The sequence below is a fragment of the Salmo trutta genome, chromosome 1 (genome assembly GCF_901001165.1).
Source record: "Salmo trutta chromosome 1, fSalTru1.1, whole genome shotgun sequence".
NCBI classification, from domain to species: Eukaryota; Metazoa; Chordata; class Actinopteri; order Salmoniformes; family Salmonidae; genus Salmo; species Salmo trutta.
Genome location: NC_042957.1, coordinates 9,379,860 through 9,402,499, shown reverse-complemented (window position 1 = coordinate 9,402,499; position 22,640 = coordinate 9,379,860). Strand labels below are relative to the sequence as shown.

General features: G+C 40.0%; 1 protein-coding gene across 3 annotated transcripts in view; it reads right to left on the bottom strand.

The window, feature by feature from the left end:
• The window catches only part of nrxn3b (neurexin 3b), a 547,141-nt gene that overhangs the window by 309,603 nt on the left and 214,898 nt on the right, over positions 1-22,640 (bottom strand). For 2 of the 3 annotated variants that reach the window (XM_029706324.1, XM_029706412.1), the window contains 7 exons: positions 21,254-21,457; positions 16,522-16,641; positions 16,035-16,147; positions 15,484-15,752; positions 13,238-13,428; positions 12,532-12,705; positions 6,245-6,364 (listed from right to left, as the gene is read on the bottom strand). In XM_029706324.1, coding sequence (XP_029562184.1) covers positions 6,245-6,364; positions 12,532-12,705; positions 13,238-13,428; positions 15,484-15,752; positions 16,035-16,147; positions 16,522-16,641; positions 21,254-21,457 — 1,191 coding nt within the window. Of the gene's footprint in view, positions 1-6,244; positions 6,365-11,567; positions 11,595-12,531; positions 12,706-13,237; positions 13,429-15,483; positions 15,753-16,034; positions 16,148-16,521; positions 16,642-18,134; positions 18,162-21,253; positions 21,458-22,640 lie in introns of all 3 variants that reach the window. The other variant, XM_029706494.1, reaches the window with a different exon arrangement.

The following is a 22,640-nucleotide window of genomic DNA, read 5'->3' as shown; positions in this document are numbered from 1 at the left end:
CACCTACTTTGGCTGCCTTTTATTACAATTCTCTGCTGCCAATGACTGGAACGAATTGCAAAATTCACTGAGGCTGGAGACTTATATCTCCCTCTCTAACTTTAAGCATCAGCTGTCAGAGCAGCTTACAGATCATTGCACCTGTACACAGACCATCTGTAAATAGCACATTCAACAACCTCATCCCCAAATTGTTATTATTATTATTTTTTGCACCCCAGTATCTCGACTTGCACATCATCATATGCACATCTATCACTCCAGTGTTAATGCTAAATTGTAATTATTTCGCCTCTATGGCCTATTTATTGCCTTACCTCCCTAATATTCTACATTTGCACACACTGTACATATATTTTTCTATTGTGTTATTGACTGTATGTTTGTTTATCCCATGTGTAACTCCGTGTTGTTTTTTGTCGCACTGCTTTGCTTTATCTTGGCCAGATTGCAGTTGTAAATGAGAATTTGTTCTCAACTGGCCTGCCTGGTTAAATAAAGGTGAAATAAAATTTAAACAAAAGATTAAGGCCATTTGGCTTTGCAGAGTAGATCATGCCCTGACAGGGCAATTTATTACAAAGCCATCCAAGCAATTATACACGTCAACACAAACTGATTAACTGTTTTCATCTCTGAGTGTGTGTCATTGGTGTGTGTGTGTTTTGTATGTGTGTGTCCGTGCTTATTTTTGTGTGTGTTTGCCCGTGCATGTGTGTACTGTGCTTCCAAGCAATGTGTGTGACTGTGCACATGCCCGAAAGTGACTGTGTGTGTGTGAGTGTGTGTGTGTGTGTGTGTGTGTGTGTGTGTGTGTGTGTGTGTGTGTGTGTGTGTGTGTGTGTGTGTGTGTGTGTGTGTGTGTGTGTGTGTGTGTCCCTGCTTGTAAATCAACAATAAAGCCTGACCTTTGCAGGGTGAAGTAGACACATAACAGACAGCGGTTAATTCCATTATGTCAGTTGAGTAATAGCCTCATGTAGAATAGAGGAAGAGAGATGACCATCTGGCCCATAGAGATGTATAGAGATCTCTACTTAGAAATAACCTGTTTTAGCATGGACATTACCATTAAGGGCTTCCACCATTTGGGGATTCCTATGGGTTGGGAGCAATCAGCTGATGATCAGAGCATTGACTTCTTCTTTAAATTGGGTTGTATGGTTTGCAAATGGCTTTAAGCTACAGGTATATCACTGCCATCTAGTGGCCACAACAAATTAATGACCCACAAGATTTAGTTCGGGACTCCAGCCCTGAGGCGGCGGTAAATCACCAATATTAGCTTTACACTTTTTTCAAACACAAAAGAAGACAATGTAATACTTTAAAATGGAGATTGATTGCGCTGCTCATGAGGTTACATACGCCATAATGGTTCAAATACAAAGTTGCGACCTCTATACATCTCTATGATCCGACCAGGGCTCTCCATTTACCCCTAACTCTATTCCATCCCTGATGTCCTTGAATTACACTAGACAGAGAGGTTATGATGGAAACCAAGCAAGATGTAAGAGGGGTGAGGAGAAGGGAGTAGAGTAGAGCAGAGCAGAGGAGAAGAGGGGGAGGATGGGAGAAGAGAAGAGGAGAAAAGAGTGAAGTTGAGAGAAGAGAGGAGAGGCGTGGAGAGAAGAGAAGAGTGGAGAGAAGTTTGGAGAGGAGTGGAGAGTGGAGAGAAGAGAGGAGAGGAGTGGAGAGAAGATTGGAGAGAAGGGAGGAGAGGAGTGGAGAGAAGAGAAGAGAGGAGTGGAGAGAAGATTAGAGAGGAGTGGAGAGAAGAGAGGAGAGGAGTGGAGAGAAGAGAGGAGAGTAGTAGAGTGGAGAGAAGATTAGAGAGGAGTGGAGAGAAGAGAGGAGAGGAGAGGAGAGGAGAGAAGAGAAGATTAGAGAGGAGTGGAGTGGAAGCAGTGAGATGAGAAGTAGGAGCAAGTCGAAGATGAGCACGACAAAACCACTCAACCATTACTACAACACATTACCTCCTTCTCCCGACTAGCTGAAGAGGCCCATCAACCACTCCTGGGCTACAATACCCGGACCCCTTCTACTGCCGGTACGGGGCAGGGAACCCCGCCGATCCTTCACGTCTGGACTACCAACGTAATCTGCTCAAGGGGGTACTCAACTGGCCCCTACGTTGCGACGTCCCCTGAATGCCCATCTGTTAGCCTGCTAGCCGTGGCCCATTAGCTGCCAGCCATGGCCCGCTAGCTGTCTAGAGCATATTGGGCTGTTAGCTGAATAGATCCATCGTCCAATTTCTTGGGCCACTATACCTATTTTGCTAATTGGACTTGGACCCCTCAGCTACTCGGAACACTCCTAATCCATCACGACTGGTCTATCGACGTCACCACACGCGGAGGCTAAAAGAGACTTTCCTCCGTCGTGACGTCCCTCTAAGGCCCTTCTGCTACTTTGCTAGCCCCGGCCTGCTAGCTGTCTGAATCGCCGTATCTCCAGCCAGCCCAACCACTCACTGGACCCCTATGATCACTCGGCTACGCATTCCTCTCCCTAATATCAATATGCCTTGTCCATTACTGTCCTGGTTAGTGATTATTGTCTTATTTCACTGTAGAGCCTCTAGCCCTGCTCAATATGCCTTAACCAAACATTTAGTTCCACCACCCACAAATGCGGTGACATCACCTGGTTAAAACATCTCTAGAGACAATATCTCTCAATATCACATTACTCAATGCCTAGGTTTACCTCCAATGTACTCACATCCTACCATACCTTTGTCTGTACATTATGCCTTGAATCTATTCTATCTCACAAGGAATCCTGCTCCTTTTACTCTCTGTTCCGAACGTACTAGACGGCCAATTCTGATAGCCTTTAGCCGTACCCTTATCCTACTCCTCCTCAGTTCCTCTGGTGATGTAGAGATAAATCCAGGCCCTGCAGTGCCTAGCTCCACTCCTACTCACCAGGTGCTCTCATTTGTTTACTTCTGTAACCGTAAAAGCCTTGATTTCATGCATGTTAACATTAGAAGCCTCCTTTCTAAGTTTGTTTTATTCACTGCATTAGCACACTCTGCCTACCCAGATGTCCTAATTGTATCTGAATCCTGGCTTAGGAAGACCACCAAAAACCCTGACATTTCCATCCCTAACTATAACATTTTCCGACAAGATAGAACTGCCAAAGGGGCGGTGTTGCAATCTACTGCAGAGATAGCCTGCAGGGTTCTGTCTTACTATCCAGGTCTGTACCCAAACAATTCGAGCTTCTACTTTTAAAAATCCACCTTTCCAGAAACAAGTCTCTCACCATTGCCGCTTGCTATAGACCACCCACTGCCCCCAGCTGTGCCTTGGACACCACATGTGAATTGATTGCCCCCCATCTATCTTCAGAGCTCGTGCTGCTAGGTGACCTAAACTGGGACATGCTTAACACCCCAGCCATTCTACAATCTAAGCATGATGCCCTCAATCTCACACAAAATATCAATGAACCCACCAGGTACAACCCCAAATCCGTAAACACAGGCACCCTCATAGATGTCATCCTAACCAACTTGCCCACCAAATACACCTCTGCTGTTTTTAACCAAGATCTCAGCGATCACTGCCTCATTGCCTGCATCCGTAATGGGTCTGCGGTCAAACGACCACCCGTCATCACTGTCAAACGCTCCCTAAAAAACTTCAGTGAGCAGGCCTTTCTAATTGACCTAGCCCGGGTATCCTGGAAGGATATTGACCTCATCCCGTTAGTAGAGGATACCTGGTTATTCTTTAAAAGTGCCTTCCTCACCAACTTAAATAAGCATGCCCTATTCAAAAAATGTAGAACCAGGAACAGATATAGCCCTTGGTTCTCCCCAGACCTGACTGCCCTTGACCAGCACAAAAACATCCTGTGGCATGCTGCATTAGCAACGAATAGCCCCTGTGATATGCAACTTTTCAGGGAAGTTAGGAACCAATATACACAGGCAGTTAGGAAAGCTAAGGCTTGCTTTTTCAAGCAGAAATTTGCATCCTGTAGCACAAACTTAAAAAACTTCTGGGACACTGTAAAGTCCAAGGAGAATAAGAGCACCTCCTCCCAGGTGCACACTGCACTGAGGCTAGGAAACACTGTCACCACCGATAAATCCACTGTAATTGAGAATTTCAATAAGCATTTTTCTACGACTGACCATGCTTTCCACCTGGCTACCCCACCCCGATCAACAGCCCTGCACCCCCCACTGCAACTCGCCCAAGCATCCCCCATTTCTCCTTCACCCAAATCCAGATAGATAATGTTCTGAAAGAGCTGCAAAATCTGGACCCCTACAAATCAGCAGGGATAGACAATCTGGACCTTCTCTTTCTAAAATGATCTGTCGAAATTGTTGCAATTCAATTTTCGGGCCGACTCTCTTCTCTGTATACATCAATGATGTCGCTCTTGCTGCTGATGATTCTCTGATCCACCTCTATGCAGACGCCACAATACTGTATACCTCTGGCCCTTCTTTGGACACTGTGTTAACTAACCTCCAGACGAGCTTCAGTGCCATACAACTCTCCTTCCGTGGCCTCCAACTGCTCTTAAATGCAAGTAAAACTAAATGCATGCTCTTCAACCGATCCCTGCCCACACCTGCCTGTCCGTCCAGCATCATTACTCTGGACGGTTCTGACTTAGAATATGTGGACAACTACAAATACCTAGGTGTCTGGTTAGACTGTAAACTCTCCTTCCAGACTCACATTAAGCATCTCCAATCCAAAATTAATTCTAGAATCAGCTTCTTATTTTGCAACAAAGCCTCCTTCACTCATGCAGCCAAACATTCCCTCGTAAAACTGACCATCCTACCGATCCTCGACTTCGGCGATGTCATTTACAAAATAGCCTCCAACACTCTACTCAACAAATTTGATGCAGTCTATCATAGTGCCATCCGTTTTGTCACCAAAGCCCCATATACTACCCACCACTGCGACCTGTACGCTCTCGTTGGCTGGCCCTCGCTTCATACTCGTCGCCAAACCCACTGGCTCCAGGTCATGTACAAGTCTCTGCTAGGTAAAGCCCCGCCTTATCTCAGCTCACTGGTTACCATAGCAGCACCCACCCGTAGCACGCACTCCAGCAGGTATATTTCACTGGTCACCACCAAAGCCAATTCTTACTTTGGCTGCCTTTCCTTCCAGTTCTCTGCTGCCAATGACTGTAACGAACTGCAAAAATCCCTGAAGCTGGAGACTCATATCTCCCTCACTAGCTTTAAGCACCAGCTGTTAGAGCAGCTCACAGATCACTGCACCTGTACATAGCCCATCTGTAAATAGCCCATCCAACTACCTCATCCCCATACTGTATTTATTTATTTATCTTGCTCCTTTGCACCCCAGTATCTCTACTTGCACATTCATCTTCTGCACATCTACCATTCCAGTGTTTAATTGCCATATTGTAATTACTTCGCCACCCTGGCCTATTTATTGCCTTACCTCCCTTATCCTACCTCATTTGCACACACTGTATATAGACTATTTCTACAGTATTATTGACTGTATGTTTGTTTACTCCATGTGTAACTCTGTGTTGTTGTATGTGTCGACTGCTTTGCTTTATCTTGGCCAGGTCGCAGTTGCAAATGAGAACTTGTTCTCAACTAGCCTATAAAGGTGAAATAAATATTAAATTAGTTGTGCCCTGGGCAGAGCAGAGTGGCCCCTCCATTACACTGTCTAATTAAAGACACTGCAAATTGAAGAGGAGAGTCCCCATCGTCACGGGGATAAGAGCCACACACACACACACACACATTCGAGAAAGCTATTTAGGGAAGTTTATGCAATGCCTGCTAGGGCAGAAGTAGAAGTTTCACATATCATCAGTCACACACTCAACTCAACTCCTGAGTTACTAAAGCCCCAAGACTCTGTGACCACACAACAACAAAGTGTGACACTGAGAACCGTTTCAACCCGTTTTGTACTGTGTATCTCTAAGGCATGTTACGGAGATAGTAGAACATACTGTATGCATTGGAAACAGAGTCAGAATAACAGCTTGCATCATGCAGATAATCAATGTGCCCCTGAGGACTCACAGTAGTTGCACTGTGTCCATCAGTGTAGCTGGTCACGGGGAAGTTGCAGGTGTGTGTGTCTCTGTTTGTGTGTGCGTGTGTGTTTATGAGAGTTGATCCCTGTGAACTGTGTTTTTCTCGGCGTCTTCGCATCGGTCTACATATGTATAGTTAAAGTTAAACGGTACTCACGGTCGTTGCACTGTGTCCCTGTGTAAGAGGTCATTGTGCAGTCGCAGGTAAAGTTCTCCCACTGTTGAATACACACGCCCATGTTGGTACAGGAGTCCTCCTGACAGGTGGTGCTGGGTCCTGTTGGAACAGACAGGGTGTAAAGGGGTGGAGTAACCACAGGGGGGGTCGGTACTGAGCCCCATCATTGGAGGTACCATGCAGTAGTGCACTTTGTGTGGGAGGGGAATTGGGGGCATGCGTGCCATATCAATCCAACAGGAAGTCTCAATGTTTGGAGACAGAAAAACAGCATTCCCTCTGTTTGTTTTAACACTACATATCACCCATTATGAACAGCCACAAACAAAAAGGACAAATACAGGATGTTTTTACATGTGGTTTACAAAGACAGGTACTGTACAAGAGTCACAGAAAGAAAGAACATTTGCCCACCGTCCCCCCCAAAAACTATAAAAAACAGAATATTAGAAGTACAATAAAGTGACTATAGATGTACGACTATAGACTTAAAACACAATAGATTTACAACACTATAGATTTACGACACTCTAGAAATACAATACTATAGATTTACAATACTATATATTTACAAAACTATAGACTCACAATACTACAGATTTGCAATACTATATACTTACAACACTATAGATTTACAATACTATAGATTTACAATACTATAGATTTACAACACTATAGATTTACAACACTATATATTTACAACACTATAGATTTACAACACTATAGATTTACAATACTATAGTTTTACGACACTATAGAAATACAATATTATAGATTTACAATACTATATATTTACAAAACTATAGACTTACAATACTACAGATTTGCAATACTATATATTTACAATAGTATATATTTACATTTATAGATTTACGACACTATAGATGTACGACTATATAATTACAATACTATAGACGTACAATACTATAGATTTACAACACTATAGATTTACACCACTATAGATTTACAATACAATAGATTTACAACACTATATATTTACAACACTATATATTTACAACACTATAGATTTACAACACAATAGATTTACAACACTTTAGATTTACAATACCATAGATTTACAAGTACAGATTTACAATACTATAGATTTACAACACCATAGATTTATGAAACTATAGACTTACATCACCATAGATTTAGAATTACAGATTTACGACACTATAGATTTACAATAATATAGATTTTTGACACTATAGGCGTACGACAATATAGATTTACGTCGCCATAGATTTACAAGACTTTATATTAAAAATATTATAGATTTACAACACAATAGACTTACCATACTATAGATTTATAATACTAAAGATTTATAACTAAAGATTTATTACACTATTGATTTACAATACTATAGATTTACAATAGTATACATTACAACACTATAGATAATTGACACTCTAGATTTACGATACTACAGATTTACAACACTATAGATGTACAATAATATAGATTGACAATACTACACATTTACAATGATATATTGACAACTATAGATTTACAATAATATAGATTTTTGACAATATAGATTTACGACACTATAGATTTACAATACTATATATTTACAATACTATAGATTTCCAATGCTATAGATACACAATACAGTATATTTACAATACTATATATTTATGACACTATAGATTTACAACACTATAGACTTACAACCCTATATACTTACAACATTATAGATTTACAACACTATAGATTTACAACACAATAGATTTACAACACTATAGATTTACGACATTGTAAATGTAAAATTATAGATTTACAACTATAGATTTAAGACACTATAGATTTACGACACTGTAGATTTACAATACTACAGATTTACAACACTATATATTTACAACAGTATAGATGTACAATGCTACAGATTTACAATACTATAGAATTACAATACCATAGATTTACACCACTATAGATTTACAATACTAAGAATTTACAACACTATAGATTTAAAACACTATATATTTACAACACTATATATTTACAACACTATATATTTACAACACTATAGATTTACACCACTATAGACTTACAACACTATAGATTTACACCACTATAGATTTACAATACTATAGATTTACAACAATATATATTTACAACACTATAGATTTACACCACTACAGATTTACAACACTATAAATTTACAACACTATAGATTTACAATACCATAGATTTACAACACTATAGATTCACACCACTACAGATTTACACCACTATAGATTTACAACACTATAGATTTACAACACTATATATTTACAACACTATATATTTACTACACTACATATTTACAATTATAGATTTACACCACTACAGATTTACACCACTACATATTTACAACACTATATATTTACAAGACTACAAACTTACAATTATAGATTTACAATACTATATATTTACAACACTATATATTTACAATTATAGATGTACAACACTATATATTTACAACACTATATATTTACAACACTATAGATTTACACCACTATAGATTTACACCGCTATAGATTTACAACACTATAGATTTACACCACTACAGATTTACACCACTGTAGATTTACACCACTAAATATTTACAACACTACATATTTACAATTATGGAATTACACCACTACAGATTTACACCACTACATATTTACAACACTATAGATTTACAACACTAAATATTTACAATTATAGAATTACACCACTACAGATTTATACCACTACATATTTACAACACTATAGATTTACACCACTATAGATTTACACCACTATAGATTTACACCACTATATATTTACAACACTATAGATTTACAACTCTATAGATTTACAACTCTATAGATTTACAACACTGTAGATATACAACAATATAGATTTACAACTCTATAGATTTACAATACTATAGATGTACAACACTATATATTTACAACACTATAGATTTACACCACTACAGATTTACAACACTATAGATTTACAATACCATAGATTTACAACACTATAGATTCACACCACTACAGATTTACAACACTATAGATTTACAACACAATAGATTTACAACACTATATATTTACAACACTATATATTTACAACACTACATATTTACAATTATAGATTTACACCACTACAGATTTACACAACTACATATTTACAACACTATAGATTTACAAGACTACATACTTACAATTATAGATTTACAATACTATATATTTACAACACTATATATTTACAATTATAGATGTACAACACTATATATTTACAACACTATATATTTACAACACTATAGATTTACACCACTATAGATTTACACCGCTATAGATTTACAACACTATAGATTTACACCACTACAGATTTACACCACTAAATATTTACAACACTACATATTTACAACTATGGAATTACACCACTACAGATTTACACCACTACATATTTACAACACTATAGATTTACAACACTAAATATTTACAATTATAGAATTACACCACTACAGATTTATACCACTACATATTTACAACACTATAGATTTACACCACTATAGATTTACACCACTATAGATTTACACCACTATAGATTTACACCACTATATATTTACAACTCTTATAGATTTACAACTCTATAGATTTACAACACTGTAGATATACAACAATATAGATTTACAACTCTATAGATTTACAATACTATATATTTACAACACTACCTATTTACATCACAATATATTTACAACACTATATATTTACAATTATAGATTTACGACACTAAAGATTTACAATACTATATAATTGCAACACATATAGTTCAGAACAAGAACAGTAAACAAGAACAAATGAAGCCTTTAGAGTGTGTAGTACAGTAGTGCATATTCCTGAGTATGCACTCCATTGAGACAGTTTGATGGGGTATACAATATGCAAGTGACATGGCAAGGGACCTTGTTGTTTTGGAATTTTGTTGGGTTTTTGAATGGTATTCAATGGTCAAAAACCTAAAGCAATGTTCTTAACGCAAAAACGTAATGAAAGGCATCTGGCAAATTCAAGCACCAATATAGTTTCATATTTACCTTCTTGGACCGTGTTTTCATGAATTCGATGATACTGTATAATCGTCATGCCCATTCAAAAGGCCAAGGACATAAACACGGAAGTATGATGTGTCACTTGCACAGGGCATTCAAAGTCAAACTGGATGTGTGTATTCCATTCTCCACCAACCACCACCACACATATCTCACACTTCTGAATACTTTTCTAAGAGGGAATGTAGACAAGTACATGTACATAGTCAATCCGTCTGGATTAAACGAATAACATACAAATCTTATCAAAAACCTCCAAAGAGAAAAGATTTAAAGAAAAACAAGAAATATAAACAACTGCAAATAAACAGTTGTTTAAGTGCAATAGTCTTGTGCAAGATGATATGTGAGACAAGAGAATAACTTGGGAGGTGCAACAGAACAAGGAGAACTATAGTTGCTGGCTGAAAGTGCCTTTACTGTGTAATGAAGAGCGGTGGTATTCAGTCACCACAACCCTGTCTGTATTGGAGAGGACTCGCTCTCTGAAACAGCACTTTCTCTTCTCACCAGAGAAAGGAAGGAAGGAGTGTGACAGGGTTGAGAGAAAGAGATAAAGAGAGGCTGAGAGAGAGAGAGAGAGAGCAAGAGAGAGAGGCTGAGAGATGGTTGACTAGCAGCACTCTGAAGCTGTTGAAGCGCAGTTGCAGGATTTGCTATACTTTTCTGAACATCTCAACTTTTCCTAATGAAATAAATGAATTTGCTATACAGAGACAGGTAGACATCAACCACTGCTGGTAAGACAACGTAGTAACAGTACTACATGTAGCCCTGGGCCTGGAAATGGATCTCATGTTTTATGGATGGGCTTCTCTGTGGATGGGTTGAATTGATCGTTTTTCACATAAATCTCCTTGATTTATCTCTTTCCCTGACAATCTCTCTGTTTCTACCTTTCGGCCTCTCAGCCTCTCGGCCTCTCAGCCTCTCACTATCACTCAATCTTACAACAATTTCTTTCTTTCTTTCTCTCTCAATCTATTTCGCTCCCTCTACAGCTTTTCTCATTCATGCTTCATCTTAAGGCTCTCTTTTATCTCTTCTTTCTGTTCCTTCTGTTTCTCCAACATTTCTCCTGACACTTTCAGAGAGTGAGCCTTCCTCTCCAGCAGTGGGACATGGTCGGCATGGCTACACCCAAGATGCATTGCACACAGCATTCTGTCAGTTCAGCATTCTGTCAGTTCAGCCGCGCTTCAGGGAAGCGGTCAGAGTGAAACCTTCTACCTTGCAGGTCGGCTTTGGTGAAATCAACTTTGTTAGCGCCGAAACACAACAAACAGAACAGGAAGAAGTGGAAAAAGTTAGTGTTAGTCAGACAGCACAAGGTTAGTGTTCAGAGCGTTCAGGTATTGTAGAGTTACAGCTGTAGGATCTTAATTTGATTACTCTTTTGTTGCTGAGAATTTTCATGCGCCGCATGCAGGACACAAGGTTATACACGGTTATATTAACTAACAGTATTCCACTTTTCATGTAGCCTCATTTTGACCAGCTAATAGCCTAACCACTAATCAAGCAACATCATGGACTAAACATTCAAATCCAGTTGCTGCAGGATTATTTTGCTGTGACAATACAGGTCAAATTAAGATCCTACATATGCACATGTAGTTATAGTGATGGTAAAGGGAAGTACTTCAGGTTATGTTTAGTGGTTAATTAGTGTTAATGTGTTAGATTACAATAAAAGGGATCAGATGGATAGACAGGGGTGTGTGTTGTAGGAATGTCATGTGAGAGAACGCTGTCTCTATGGTCAGATACTGACGGTTTGGCACCACCTAGTGGTGGAATGAAGTGTAATGGTTTGGCACCACCTAGTGGTGGAATGAATTGTAATGGTTTGGCACCACCTCGTGGTGGAATGAATTGTAATGGTTTGGCACCACCTAGTGGTGGAATGAAGTGTAATGGTTTGGCAACACCTAGTGGAGGAAGGCAGTTTACTGACTAGACTAGTACATGATGCACTAGTCTTTGATCCCAGTATACCATTTAGATTATTTCAGGTTGTGACCCTGAGTAGCCATAAATTAACTAGGCTGAAGGTGTGAGTGGGCAAGGAACAAACCATAGCCATGAGTAGAAGACACAGATCTAGTCATATAGGGTGCTTGGGGTCAATTTGGAACCGGATGCATAGTATAAGTGATCCTAAGTCAAAGAGGTCATAGGTCAGGGGTCGTACCTTCACAGCCGCGTTCGATTTGTCCGGAGCGGAACAGGGCATCATTGATGAGGTCAGGCAGACGGCCGTTGAGATCGACAGACGCCAGACAGCCCTGGAAACCCTCCCTAGAGACCACCAGCTTAGGAAGGTTCTGATACATGTTGGGCCCCAGACCTGCCACAAACAGATCACCTGGAGGGAGAGAGGAAGGGGGGAGGGAGGGAGGCATGGATGATCAAATGAAGGATGTAGTCAGAGAATGTGTCAACAACATTTATGTGATGGCAGGATAATCTAGTCATGATTATAATGCCTTTACTTAGTCAAATAAGCAAATATTTTCTGTCAAACTGAGTCGTTCCAATATCCAGACTAGCATGCCATTTAGAATAAAATGGTAGTTTGCTAGTAGGAACATTGATTGCAATGTAGCGACTGTTTTGCCAGTGTTTATGTCTCTGTGATGGAAGGATATAGAAGCTTAAGTGACTTTCTGGTCTATAATACCATATAATTAGAATGACTGCAATTACTGTAATCAAATCAAATTAGACCACTGTAGACCTTACAGTGAAATGCTTACTTACAAGCCCTTAACCAATAATGCAGTTCAAGAAATAGAGTTAATAAAATATTTACTAAATAAACTAAAGTTTAAAAAAATCTAATCAAATGAAAAAGTAAGACAGAACTGGAATTCTATGTTCGCTGCTTGACCTCCTACCTTTGAGGTCTAGGTTCTTGGCTCCGTTGATGTTCTGTGTGACAGACTTGGCATCCACCTTCAGTGTGTGTGTGTTGGTGGCGTCCCTAGTGATGACTACGTTATGCCACTGGTTGTCATTCAGAGCTCTCTCACTGTTCCCCTTCAGCAGACTGGGCCCGTTCCCCAGATCAAACACATAGTGGACAAACCTAGGATGGGGACAAAGGATTTTAATACAGCTGGGGGAGCATTTAACAAGACACAGTGGACAAACCTAGGATAGGGACCAAGGATTTATTACAGCTGGGGGAGCATTTAACAGTACACAGTGGACAAACCTAGAATAGGGACCAAGATTTTAATACAGCTGGGGGAGCATTCAAAAGTACACATTGGACAAACCTAGGATAGGGACCAAGATTTTAATACCGCTGGCGGCAGCATTCAACAGTACACAGGTATCTATCTCTCTTCATGACTGTACTTGTTGTAACCTGCAAGTTACTCTGAATAAATACACTCATCTAAACTAGGAGACAAGGAAACAAGGATGCACACTATAGTACTATTAAGTGCACTTCCCCCTAAGTGCACACTTATCCTCCGCTTTACTTTGAGACACATTTCAGACGTGTGTGTCCATTAGTGTACCTACTAGACTAGAGAGTAGAAGTGGACTCAGTTGAAGTGGGTGAGTGTAGGGGATATTACTCAGATGTAGTGCCCACTACATTGAAGTGGGGGAGTGTGGGTGTGGCACAGTCATTGAAGATGATAGGAGGAACTCTATGGAATTGAGAGCTCTCCTTCTCCTCTTCCCGCCAATCAATATACTTCTTAAAATGTGGCTAAAACGACCGGCAGAAGTCTATATAATTGATCCATTATCAAGTTATTCTGAAGGATGACCTTTGCCTCAGAATATCTTGCCTAGTCTTTTGGCATTTCTCACAAGTTGGTAGTGAATTTTCTTAACTATTCATGTTTTACTTGGACTATTTGAGTTTCATCACACCAACTAAAGACACTGAACCAACAAGGCTAGGTGAAGTCCATTATCTGACTCTCTTGCAAGCCCAATACAGCATTTTTTAATCTCAACATCAAATCATTTTTTGGTAACAATTAAGTACCTTACTGTAATAGTTACCTATACAAATTGTCAAAAAGCAACAAATATAGTTTTTGTAGCACAAAAACAAAAAAATTCTCATTTGTCTGGGAGTGGTCTGAGTGAGGGAGCTAATTGGAGGCACTTAATTGGAGGGATATCTCAAATGTCAGAAAGGTTTGGAACTCTCTTTGTTATTGGTCTATTTATACAGCCTGGTGATGTCACCAGGCATGTCAAAACTCTGTCTATGCATAACCTGGGGATTATTCATTCCAGAAAGCGTTTACCACTTGTCACAGGTGTCGTAGGGTTGAGACCAAAACGCAGCTGGTATATGTACACTCATCTTCTTTTATTGGGACAAAGACGGGAAACCAAAACGTATACAAAAACGATAAACAGTCCTGTAAGGCATAACGCTAAACACGGCAATAACCTCCCACAAAGTGACAGGTGAAAACAGGCTCCCTAAGTATGACTCTCAATCAGCAACAATGATGTACAGCTGTTCCTGATTGAGAGTCATACCAGGCCAACACAGAAATACAAAACTAGAACAGCCCCTTAGAAATACAAACACAAGAACATACCCAACACCCCGGAACACATAAATCAAATACCCCTCTACAATACACACACACCCCGAACCACCTAAATCAACTACCCCTTCTACATCGACACTACACCAATAAACCCCAGAAACACTCTACACAAAATATCCCTCTATCTCAACACATACACAAAACCATGAAAACAAATACCCTCTGCCACGTCCTGACCAAACTACAATAACAAATAGACACCTTTACTGGTCAGGACGTGACACCACTTAAGAACCAAATGGAAGTAAACGGAGCAAAACGGACAAATTCAGGTAGGTGCCTCCCCATTTCGTTTGCTCCCGTTTAAGAAACGTTTTGCAGCATATTCGTCAGAATGAGTACACCCCTGCTGATTGAAGGTCCTGTGTAGATTGTATTTTTATCCAGCAACTATCAGGAAATAACACTGATCACATTTTGTTCACAAACAGTTTCATCAGCTATTGTACAATATGATACAAAACAAAAGGGGGAGAGTACTATGACGGTACTAGGCCTTTAATTACATGACTAAATATAGTTCAATAAGGGTATCCTAAATGACTCACCCTTTGACCAGCTCCACAGCAATGAAGTCGTTCCCGTCTCCACTGTTGAACAGTATGAATCCGTCAGGCGATGTGGTCTTGAACTGGAAGAACAGGTGCATGGTGGTGTAGGCCTGCAGGGTGGCCAGCCCCAAATAGCTGCCCTTGGACTTGAAGGTCACCGGGTCAGCAATGATGGAGCGCATGCCAAAGCGGGCGTTGAGCTCACAGAAGTCAATGTCTCCATTCTTACACATGTCAATGTAGAACATACCGTTGAACTTCAGGCCCTAGGGGTTAGAGGTTAGAGGTCAGAGGCCCGAGTTGGTTTTTCAGTATGATAATGGCGTTTGGTATCACGATAACTTAGTGAAGAAACTAATATTATGATAACTGCTTTTATCAACTGAAGAACAGTAGTATTGCACCACTTTGATTAGCCTCTACGGTTAGGGAATAATAGCCAATCCGAGGCTGTAATCTGGTCTGGCCATGATCCCCTCCTTCCTGTGCAGGTCAGTGCCTGGCAGATGCCAAATTATGATTTATGATTGAACACGTGCTGGTCCTACCTGCAGGTGTCCAATGAAAGAGGAGGGGGAGGACGAGATGAAACGCTTCTCTGTCAGAATGCCTGTCTCCACATTATGGAACTCCAGACGGGTGTGGTCGCCTGCCATCTGGCCTGGAGAGAGAGAAGGGGACAGAGAGAGAGAGAGAGAGAGAGAGAGAGAAAGAGAGAGTGAATGGGAGAGAGAGAGAGAAGAGAGAGCGAAAGTGATAGAATGAGAGGGAGAATGAGAGAGGGAGAGAGAATGAGAGAGGGAGAATGAGAGAATCAGAGAGAGAAAGAGAGAGAGAGAGAGAGAGAGAGAGAGAGAGAGAGAGAGAGAGAGAGAGAGAGAGAGAGAGAGAGAGAAACATAGGGAGGGTCGAAGGGAGGGTCGAAGGGGTAAGGAGGAGGGAGAAAGGTAGGATAGGAATTTCAAAGGATTTCACCTCTTTATTAGTAAAAAAAGAGCAAATATATTCTCTTCGAATCAGAACCAGTAATAGTACCTTCAGACATGTCTTCATCGACTGTCAGTTTGAAGTTTTTACCGCGTCGGACCACTCTGACAGAGTGCCAGTCATTATCATTGAGCTTTTGGCCCGCATATAGAGTCTCTGGTCCCTTGCCTGAGAACGACCGTTAGTTAGTTCAGCATTAGGGTTAGTCAGCAACACAAACCAAACCTTTGTTTTCTCTGGGTGAGCTGGGTTTGTCTACCAGTAACCAATTTCTGTCGGCCAGAAAATGAGAAAGAATTTTGGGGACACTGATTCTAGCTGGGGTCTCGTATGCGGGACACCAGGTTAGGTTGCTTTCTGTGCATGTTCTGTTTACTTTGCCCACTCTAAAATCAAAGAGTTGGTTTGGCTTACAACAAAAATAGAGGAGAAAAGACCTGAAGAGATGATAATACTATACAAAGATATATATTTGTACTTGATTATCTACCATCTCTTAAGATTCTAAATACAGTAAGATAATAGCTGCTGTTACTCTAAGACTCTAAATACAGTAAGATAATAACCGCTGTTACTCTACGACTCGAAATACAGTAAGATAACTGCTGTTACTCTAAGACTCTAAATACAGTAAGATAATAACCGCTGTTACTCTAAGACTCGAAATACAGTAAGATAATAACCGCTGTTACTCTAAGACTCGAAATACAGTAAGATAATAACCGCTGTTACTCTAAGACTCGAAATAGAGTAAGATAACTGCTGTTACTCATAAAAGGGCTCAGATCCTTTTTCAAGGAGCAGAAATGCAGAAATACAGGCAGAATCAAATGTGCCTATGTATGGAGAATGTTTCTTCAAAAACAAATGCCTCAACCACCCACAAGAGGGCGTGTCAAGCCCATGGTGTGCGACCCCAGGGAGTTCAATGTTTACGTTTATGTGTGTGTGTGTGTCTGTGTTTGGTTAATTACACACCATTACCTGCAGCCTCATTAGGTGTGGTGTGTAATCAGAGACATTGATCAGTATAATTAGAGTGAACGAGTGTGCCTGATCTGTCACTAAAACTGAGATCCACTGTCAAATAGAGCTGCAGCTGGGACACACTGTCAACCTCCGGTAGACATACACACACACACACACACACACACACACACACACAACAGCACAAAGAACAATCTCAAATAGAAAACATCCTTTGCAAACATTATTCAGGGCGTAAACCAAGTCCTTCTCATTAACACACAAGGCCCTTGACTGTTGTCATGTTGTCATGACCAAAACAAACTCAAAGACCTCTTTATGAGTAAGAGCAGTATCACTAAATCTTTATAAGCCACACTACAATGTAACAAACATGCACCTTTAAAGAAAAATGTACATGTGAATTTCTGTAACATTTTTAAAGATGTATTTTTTTTAACCAACCTTAAAAAGATCAAGAAAAGTTGGCTAATTGAGTTGAGTTAACGTACAGCTAATTATGTATAGAAACATCTCACTTTAATCATAAGGTCTTTGATCTTAGCTGATCTATTATCAATGCAATTTCCTTATCACACTTCTGTACATTATCCTATCTATACAAATCATGTCAAAAATAACGATATCATATTAATTTAAAGAAGAATTCTCCATCAAGTGGAGTATAGACTTACTGGTGTTACAGTTTATCCTGACACAGTCTAGATAGGGGGGAAATAAGTGACAGATGAAATCGCATCCTTCAAGGTAAAAGCTGCTGACATCCAAGAACAGAAACTCCACCTTCCGGGGACGGTCACATGACATCGGCGGCCATTTCAGGTAGTTAGGGTAACTTGTGATGATGGTCAACATCAAACTGCCATTTTGGATCTATATCTTCTTTTAAGTTTGATCATTACATTTTATTTGATTTAACATCAAATTAGACTTTTCTTTTTATTGAAATACTTGTTGTCAATAGTGAAAATATATTTGTAGGTCTGAATAGATGCATAAAATATCTTACAAAATATAATGTTGTTTTCAAATTTCAACATGTTTTTTTATAGTTTAGGATTTTAAGCCTCTTTTTTAAAATGGCCGCTTGCAGTTCATTGGCCACATCGATTTACTAACCCAGCATTTTGTAACCATAATTTGTTATTCTGCACCTGTAGCCGTCAGTTATTTATATCAAATGTATATCATATTGGAGTATGATACATCCTACACTTTAGGCTACAAACGGTACACAAGATAGGCCTATATCTCAACCAATAGGGAATAAGTAGTGCTGTGATTGGTCAGGTGATCTGGGTTAGGATCCATGTGACCCAGCTCGTCATGTACAGTCAACCGCAACAGAAAAGTGGGAGCAAACAGCGTCGATCCAGTCAGCACCAGCGCCGTACAGTGGCCTAGCAGGACCTCAGAGGGTTCCAGACTACCCCAGACCTCAGCACTAACACAAAGATAGCAAAGGTGTAGGCTTTATGTGTATGAATGAAACCAGCCAAATCACATTAGATATTGTATATTGAAGTCCTATATAGTAGTCAGACTCTGAGAATAATATTTGGCAATATTAGGAAAGTGACAGTTATAATGTGTCCATAACATAATGTAAAACTGAGTGAAATACACAGATCAATTTCCATTGATCCCCCATCTTTATAGGCATACAGATGTAGAATCTTAATTTGAGACAGTTTGCTACAGCAGGAAAATAGTCTTGCAGCAACAGGAAAAGTGAATAATTATTTTGGTAGGAGTTGATACATTTTTCGTTAGGGTAAATCAAGTCTAAAAGCCTTTTTAAAACTCAGATACACTACAAGAAAATGATCACCAACAAAAGTGTGATCAAATTAAAGCAATTCAATATAGTTTAGTAGAACCTTCAAGGGATCTTAAAATTCTAAATCATTTAGCAAAATGATCCTTTGTATGACCTTAAAACAATTCTATATGTTATTAGTACCCCCGCTATGGGTTAAGATCCTACATATGTATGTGTTGACAGCAGTGGAGGCTTCTGAGGGGAGGACGGCTCATAATCATGGCTAGAATAGAGTGTAATGGCTGGAATGGAGTTTGATACCATTCCATTCAGTCCATGCAGTGCATTATTATTATCCGTCCCCTCAGCAGCCTCCACCGGTTGACAGGTACAGTTTGTTTGTATTTTGCATGAGGGTGGATATGGCTGAAGGCAAGCTAGTCAAAGCTTAATGTTTGTGTCCACGTGTGTATAGATAAAGGGGTGCTGCTATCCTATCCTATATGCCACCATCTGCAGGCTTGCTGTGTGCTGTGGGCTCGGGCTGTATGCTAGGTGGGCCGCAGGCTAAGGGCCGTTGAAGGGGTGATCATCTTTGAACAAGGCGACATGGGAAATACCACCTACACTACTGTAGGGGTGCTAATGGGTGGAACCATGGACCTGCTAACATGGACCAAATAATAATAAAAATACAGTAAATAATCAACAAAACACGGTTACGACAACAACAAACCCAGACAGTAAGAATGTAGGATATTAATGCGTTTTCGAGATGTAGTTATACAGTACCAGTCGAACGTTTGGACACACCTATTCAAGGGTTTTTCTTTATTTGTACTATTTTCTACATAGTAGAAAAATAGTGAAGACATCAAAACTATGAAATAACACATATGGAATCATGTAGTAACTCAAAAAGGAGGTGTGATGGTGTGGGGGTGCTTTGCTGGTGACACTGTCTGTGATTTATTTAGAATTCAAGGCACACTTAATCTGCATGGCTACTACAACATTATACAGCAATATGCCATCACATCTGGTTTGCACTTAGTGGGTCTATGTTTTTCAACATGACAGTGACCAAAACACACTTCCAGGCTGTGTAAGGGCTATTTTACCAAGATGGAGAGTGATGGCGTGCTACATCAGATGACCTGGCCTCCACAATCACCCGACCTCAACCCAGTTAAGATGGTTGGGGATGAGTTGTACCGCAGAGTGAAGGAAAAGCAGCCCAAAAATGTTCAGCATATGTGGGAACTCCTTCAAGGCTGTTGGAAAAGCATTCCAGGTGAAGCTGGTTGAGAGAATGCCAAGAGTGTGCAAAGCTGTCATCAAGGCAACTGGTGGCTACTTTGAAGAATCTCAAACATAAAATATATTTTGATTTGTTTATCACTTTTTGTTACTATATGATTCCATATGTGTTATTTCACCGTGTCTATGTCTTCAATATTATTCTACAATGTAGAAAAAAGTAAAAAAAAAAAGAAAAAGCCTGCAATGAGTCCAAACATTTGACTGGTACTTTATATCAGAACCTTTGGATGAGAAAGAGAGAAAAAGGGCCATCATAATAAGAAGACCTTGTTAAAAAGTCCTGTAATTGAGGGGTGAAACAGGCCTATGTAATGTATAAGGAAACAATGTTTGATAGCATATAAGTAACTGAACATCTCTTAATATCTGAGAAATGTTCCTTTCTACTTGTGAACATGACTGACTATTTCTCAATATCTTAATGAAAATGACTGTGATATTCATGGATACGGTGATTAGATTGTTAGATTAATTATAAAATATTCTACAGTGACGACATAGCAGCAAAGCAAGAACATCTAAATATACGATGCGGAGCAAATTAAAATACAATCCATGCAACTACTGTACAAGAAAATAGCTGTAGTTTGACCAAAACAAAGAAGAATGAATGAAAACAACGACTAACAAAAACGACTATGTGACAACTCCAACAGACCTCCCCCTGAAGCCACCGGGACGGGGAGGGTTAACGGTTTCATACGATACCTAGGTTGACCGTGAGTTTGACACGGCCGCTGTCGAGCTCCAGACGGAGCGTGTCGGCGGAGTCCCGGGAGGTAGCGGCCATGAGGAGCCCAAATGCACGCTGGGACATAAAGCGTAGGGAGACGTCCTCTGCCTCTGTGTGCATCACGGCAGGCATCACCACCTTCATGTACATACTGCCGTCATAGCTCAGGATAGACGCCTCTGTAATAAAGGGAAAGGGGGGGGGGGGGGGGGGGGGGGGTCAGAGATGAGGAAGAAGTGCAGATAGTATATTTAAGCAGTAAGGCCCGAGGGGGTGTGGTATAGTGAGTCCAATATACCACACCTAAGGGCCGTTCGTAGCTGTGGTATATTGACCATATACCACAAACCCCTAAAGTGCCTTATTGCTATTATAAGTACTTTACCAATGTAATTAGAACACTAAACAGTAAAGTAATTTGTCTCTTATGTACCACGACTTACAGCCAATCAGCATCCAGGTCTCAAAACATTTGATTTAAAATATAGTACACGCCATGTAACAGACTCATATTAGCACGAATATGTTTCAATGAAAGTTAATGGCAAAGTGGGATAAAAATGTATTTAATTATTTTTTTTTGTCAACAATCTACTCAAAATACATGCCAAAATGGAAGAAAAATGGCAGATTTTTTAAAGATAAATAAAAATGCATTAACTAAATATGGTTGTTGTATTCAGCTACTATATTTAGACAAGCCTAAATTAGTTGAGGAGTAAAATTTAGCTTAACATATCCCATAATACGTAACATGGACTCACTCTGTGTGAAATAATAGGGGTTGACATGATTTTTTAAATAACTAACCCTTCCTCTGTCCCTCATACATACAACATCTGTAAGGTCCCTCAGTGAAGTAGTGTATTTAATGCACATATTCAAATACAAAGACCAGGGAGGCTGGACATTCCTTTATTAAAAACACTACGCAAGAGAGGTACGTAGTACGACATCTGTTACACATAACCAGTCTACAGTACACATCCCTTGTGTCTAATTGATGAAAACACACATCCCACATACACACTTAGAACCATGTACTACATCTATCACGTGACAACACTGTTCCTGAATGCCCAGACTCCATCATGTGACAACACTGTTCCTGAACGCCCAGACTCCATCACGTGACAACACTGTTCCTGAACGCCCAGACTCCATCATGTGACAACACTGTTCCTGAACGCCCAGACTCCATCACGTGACAACACTGTTCCTGAACGCCCAGACTCTATCACGTGAGAAAACTGTTCCTGAACGCCCAGACTCCATCACGTGAGAAAACTGTTCCTGAACGCCCAGACTCCATCACGTGAGAAAACTGTTCCTGAACGCCCAGACTCCATCACGTGACAACAC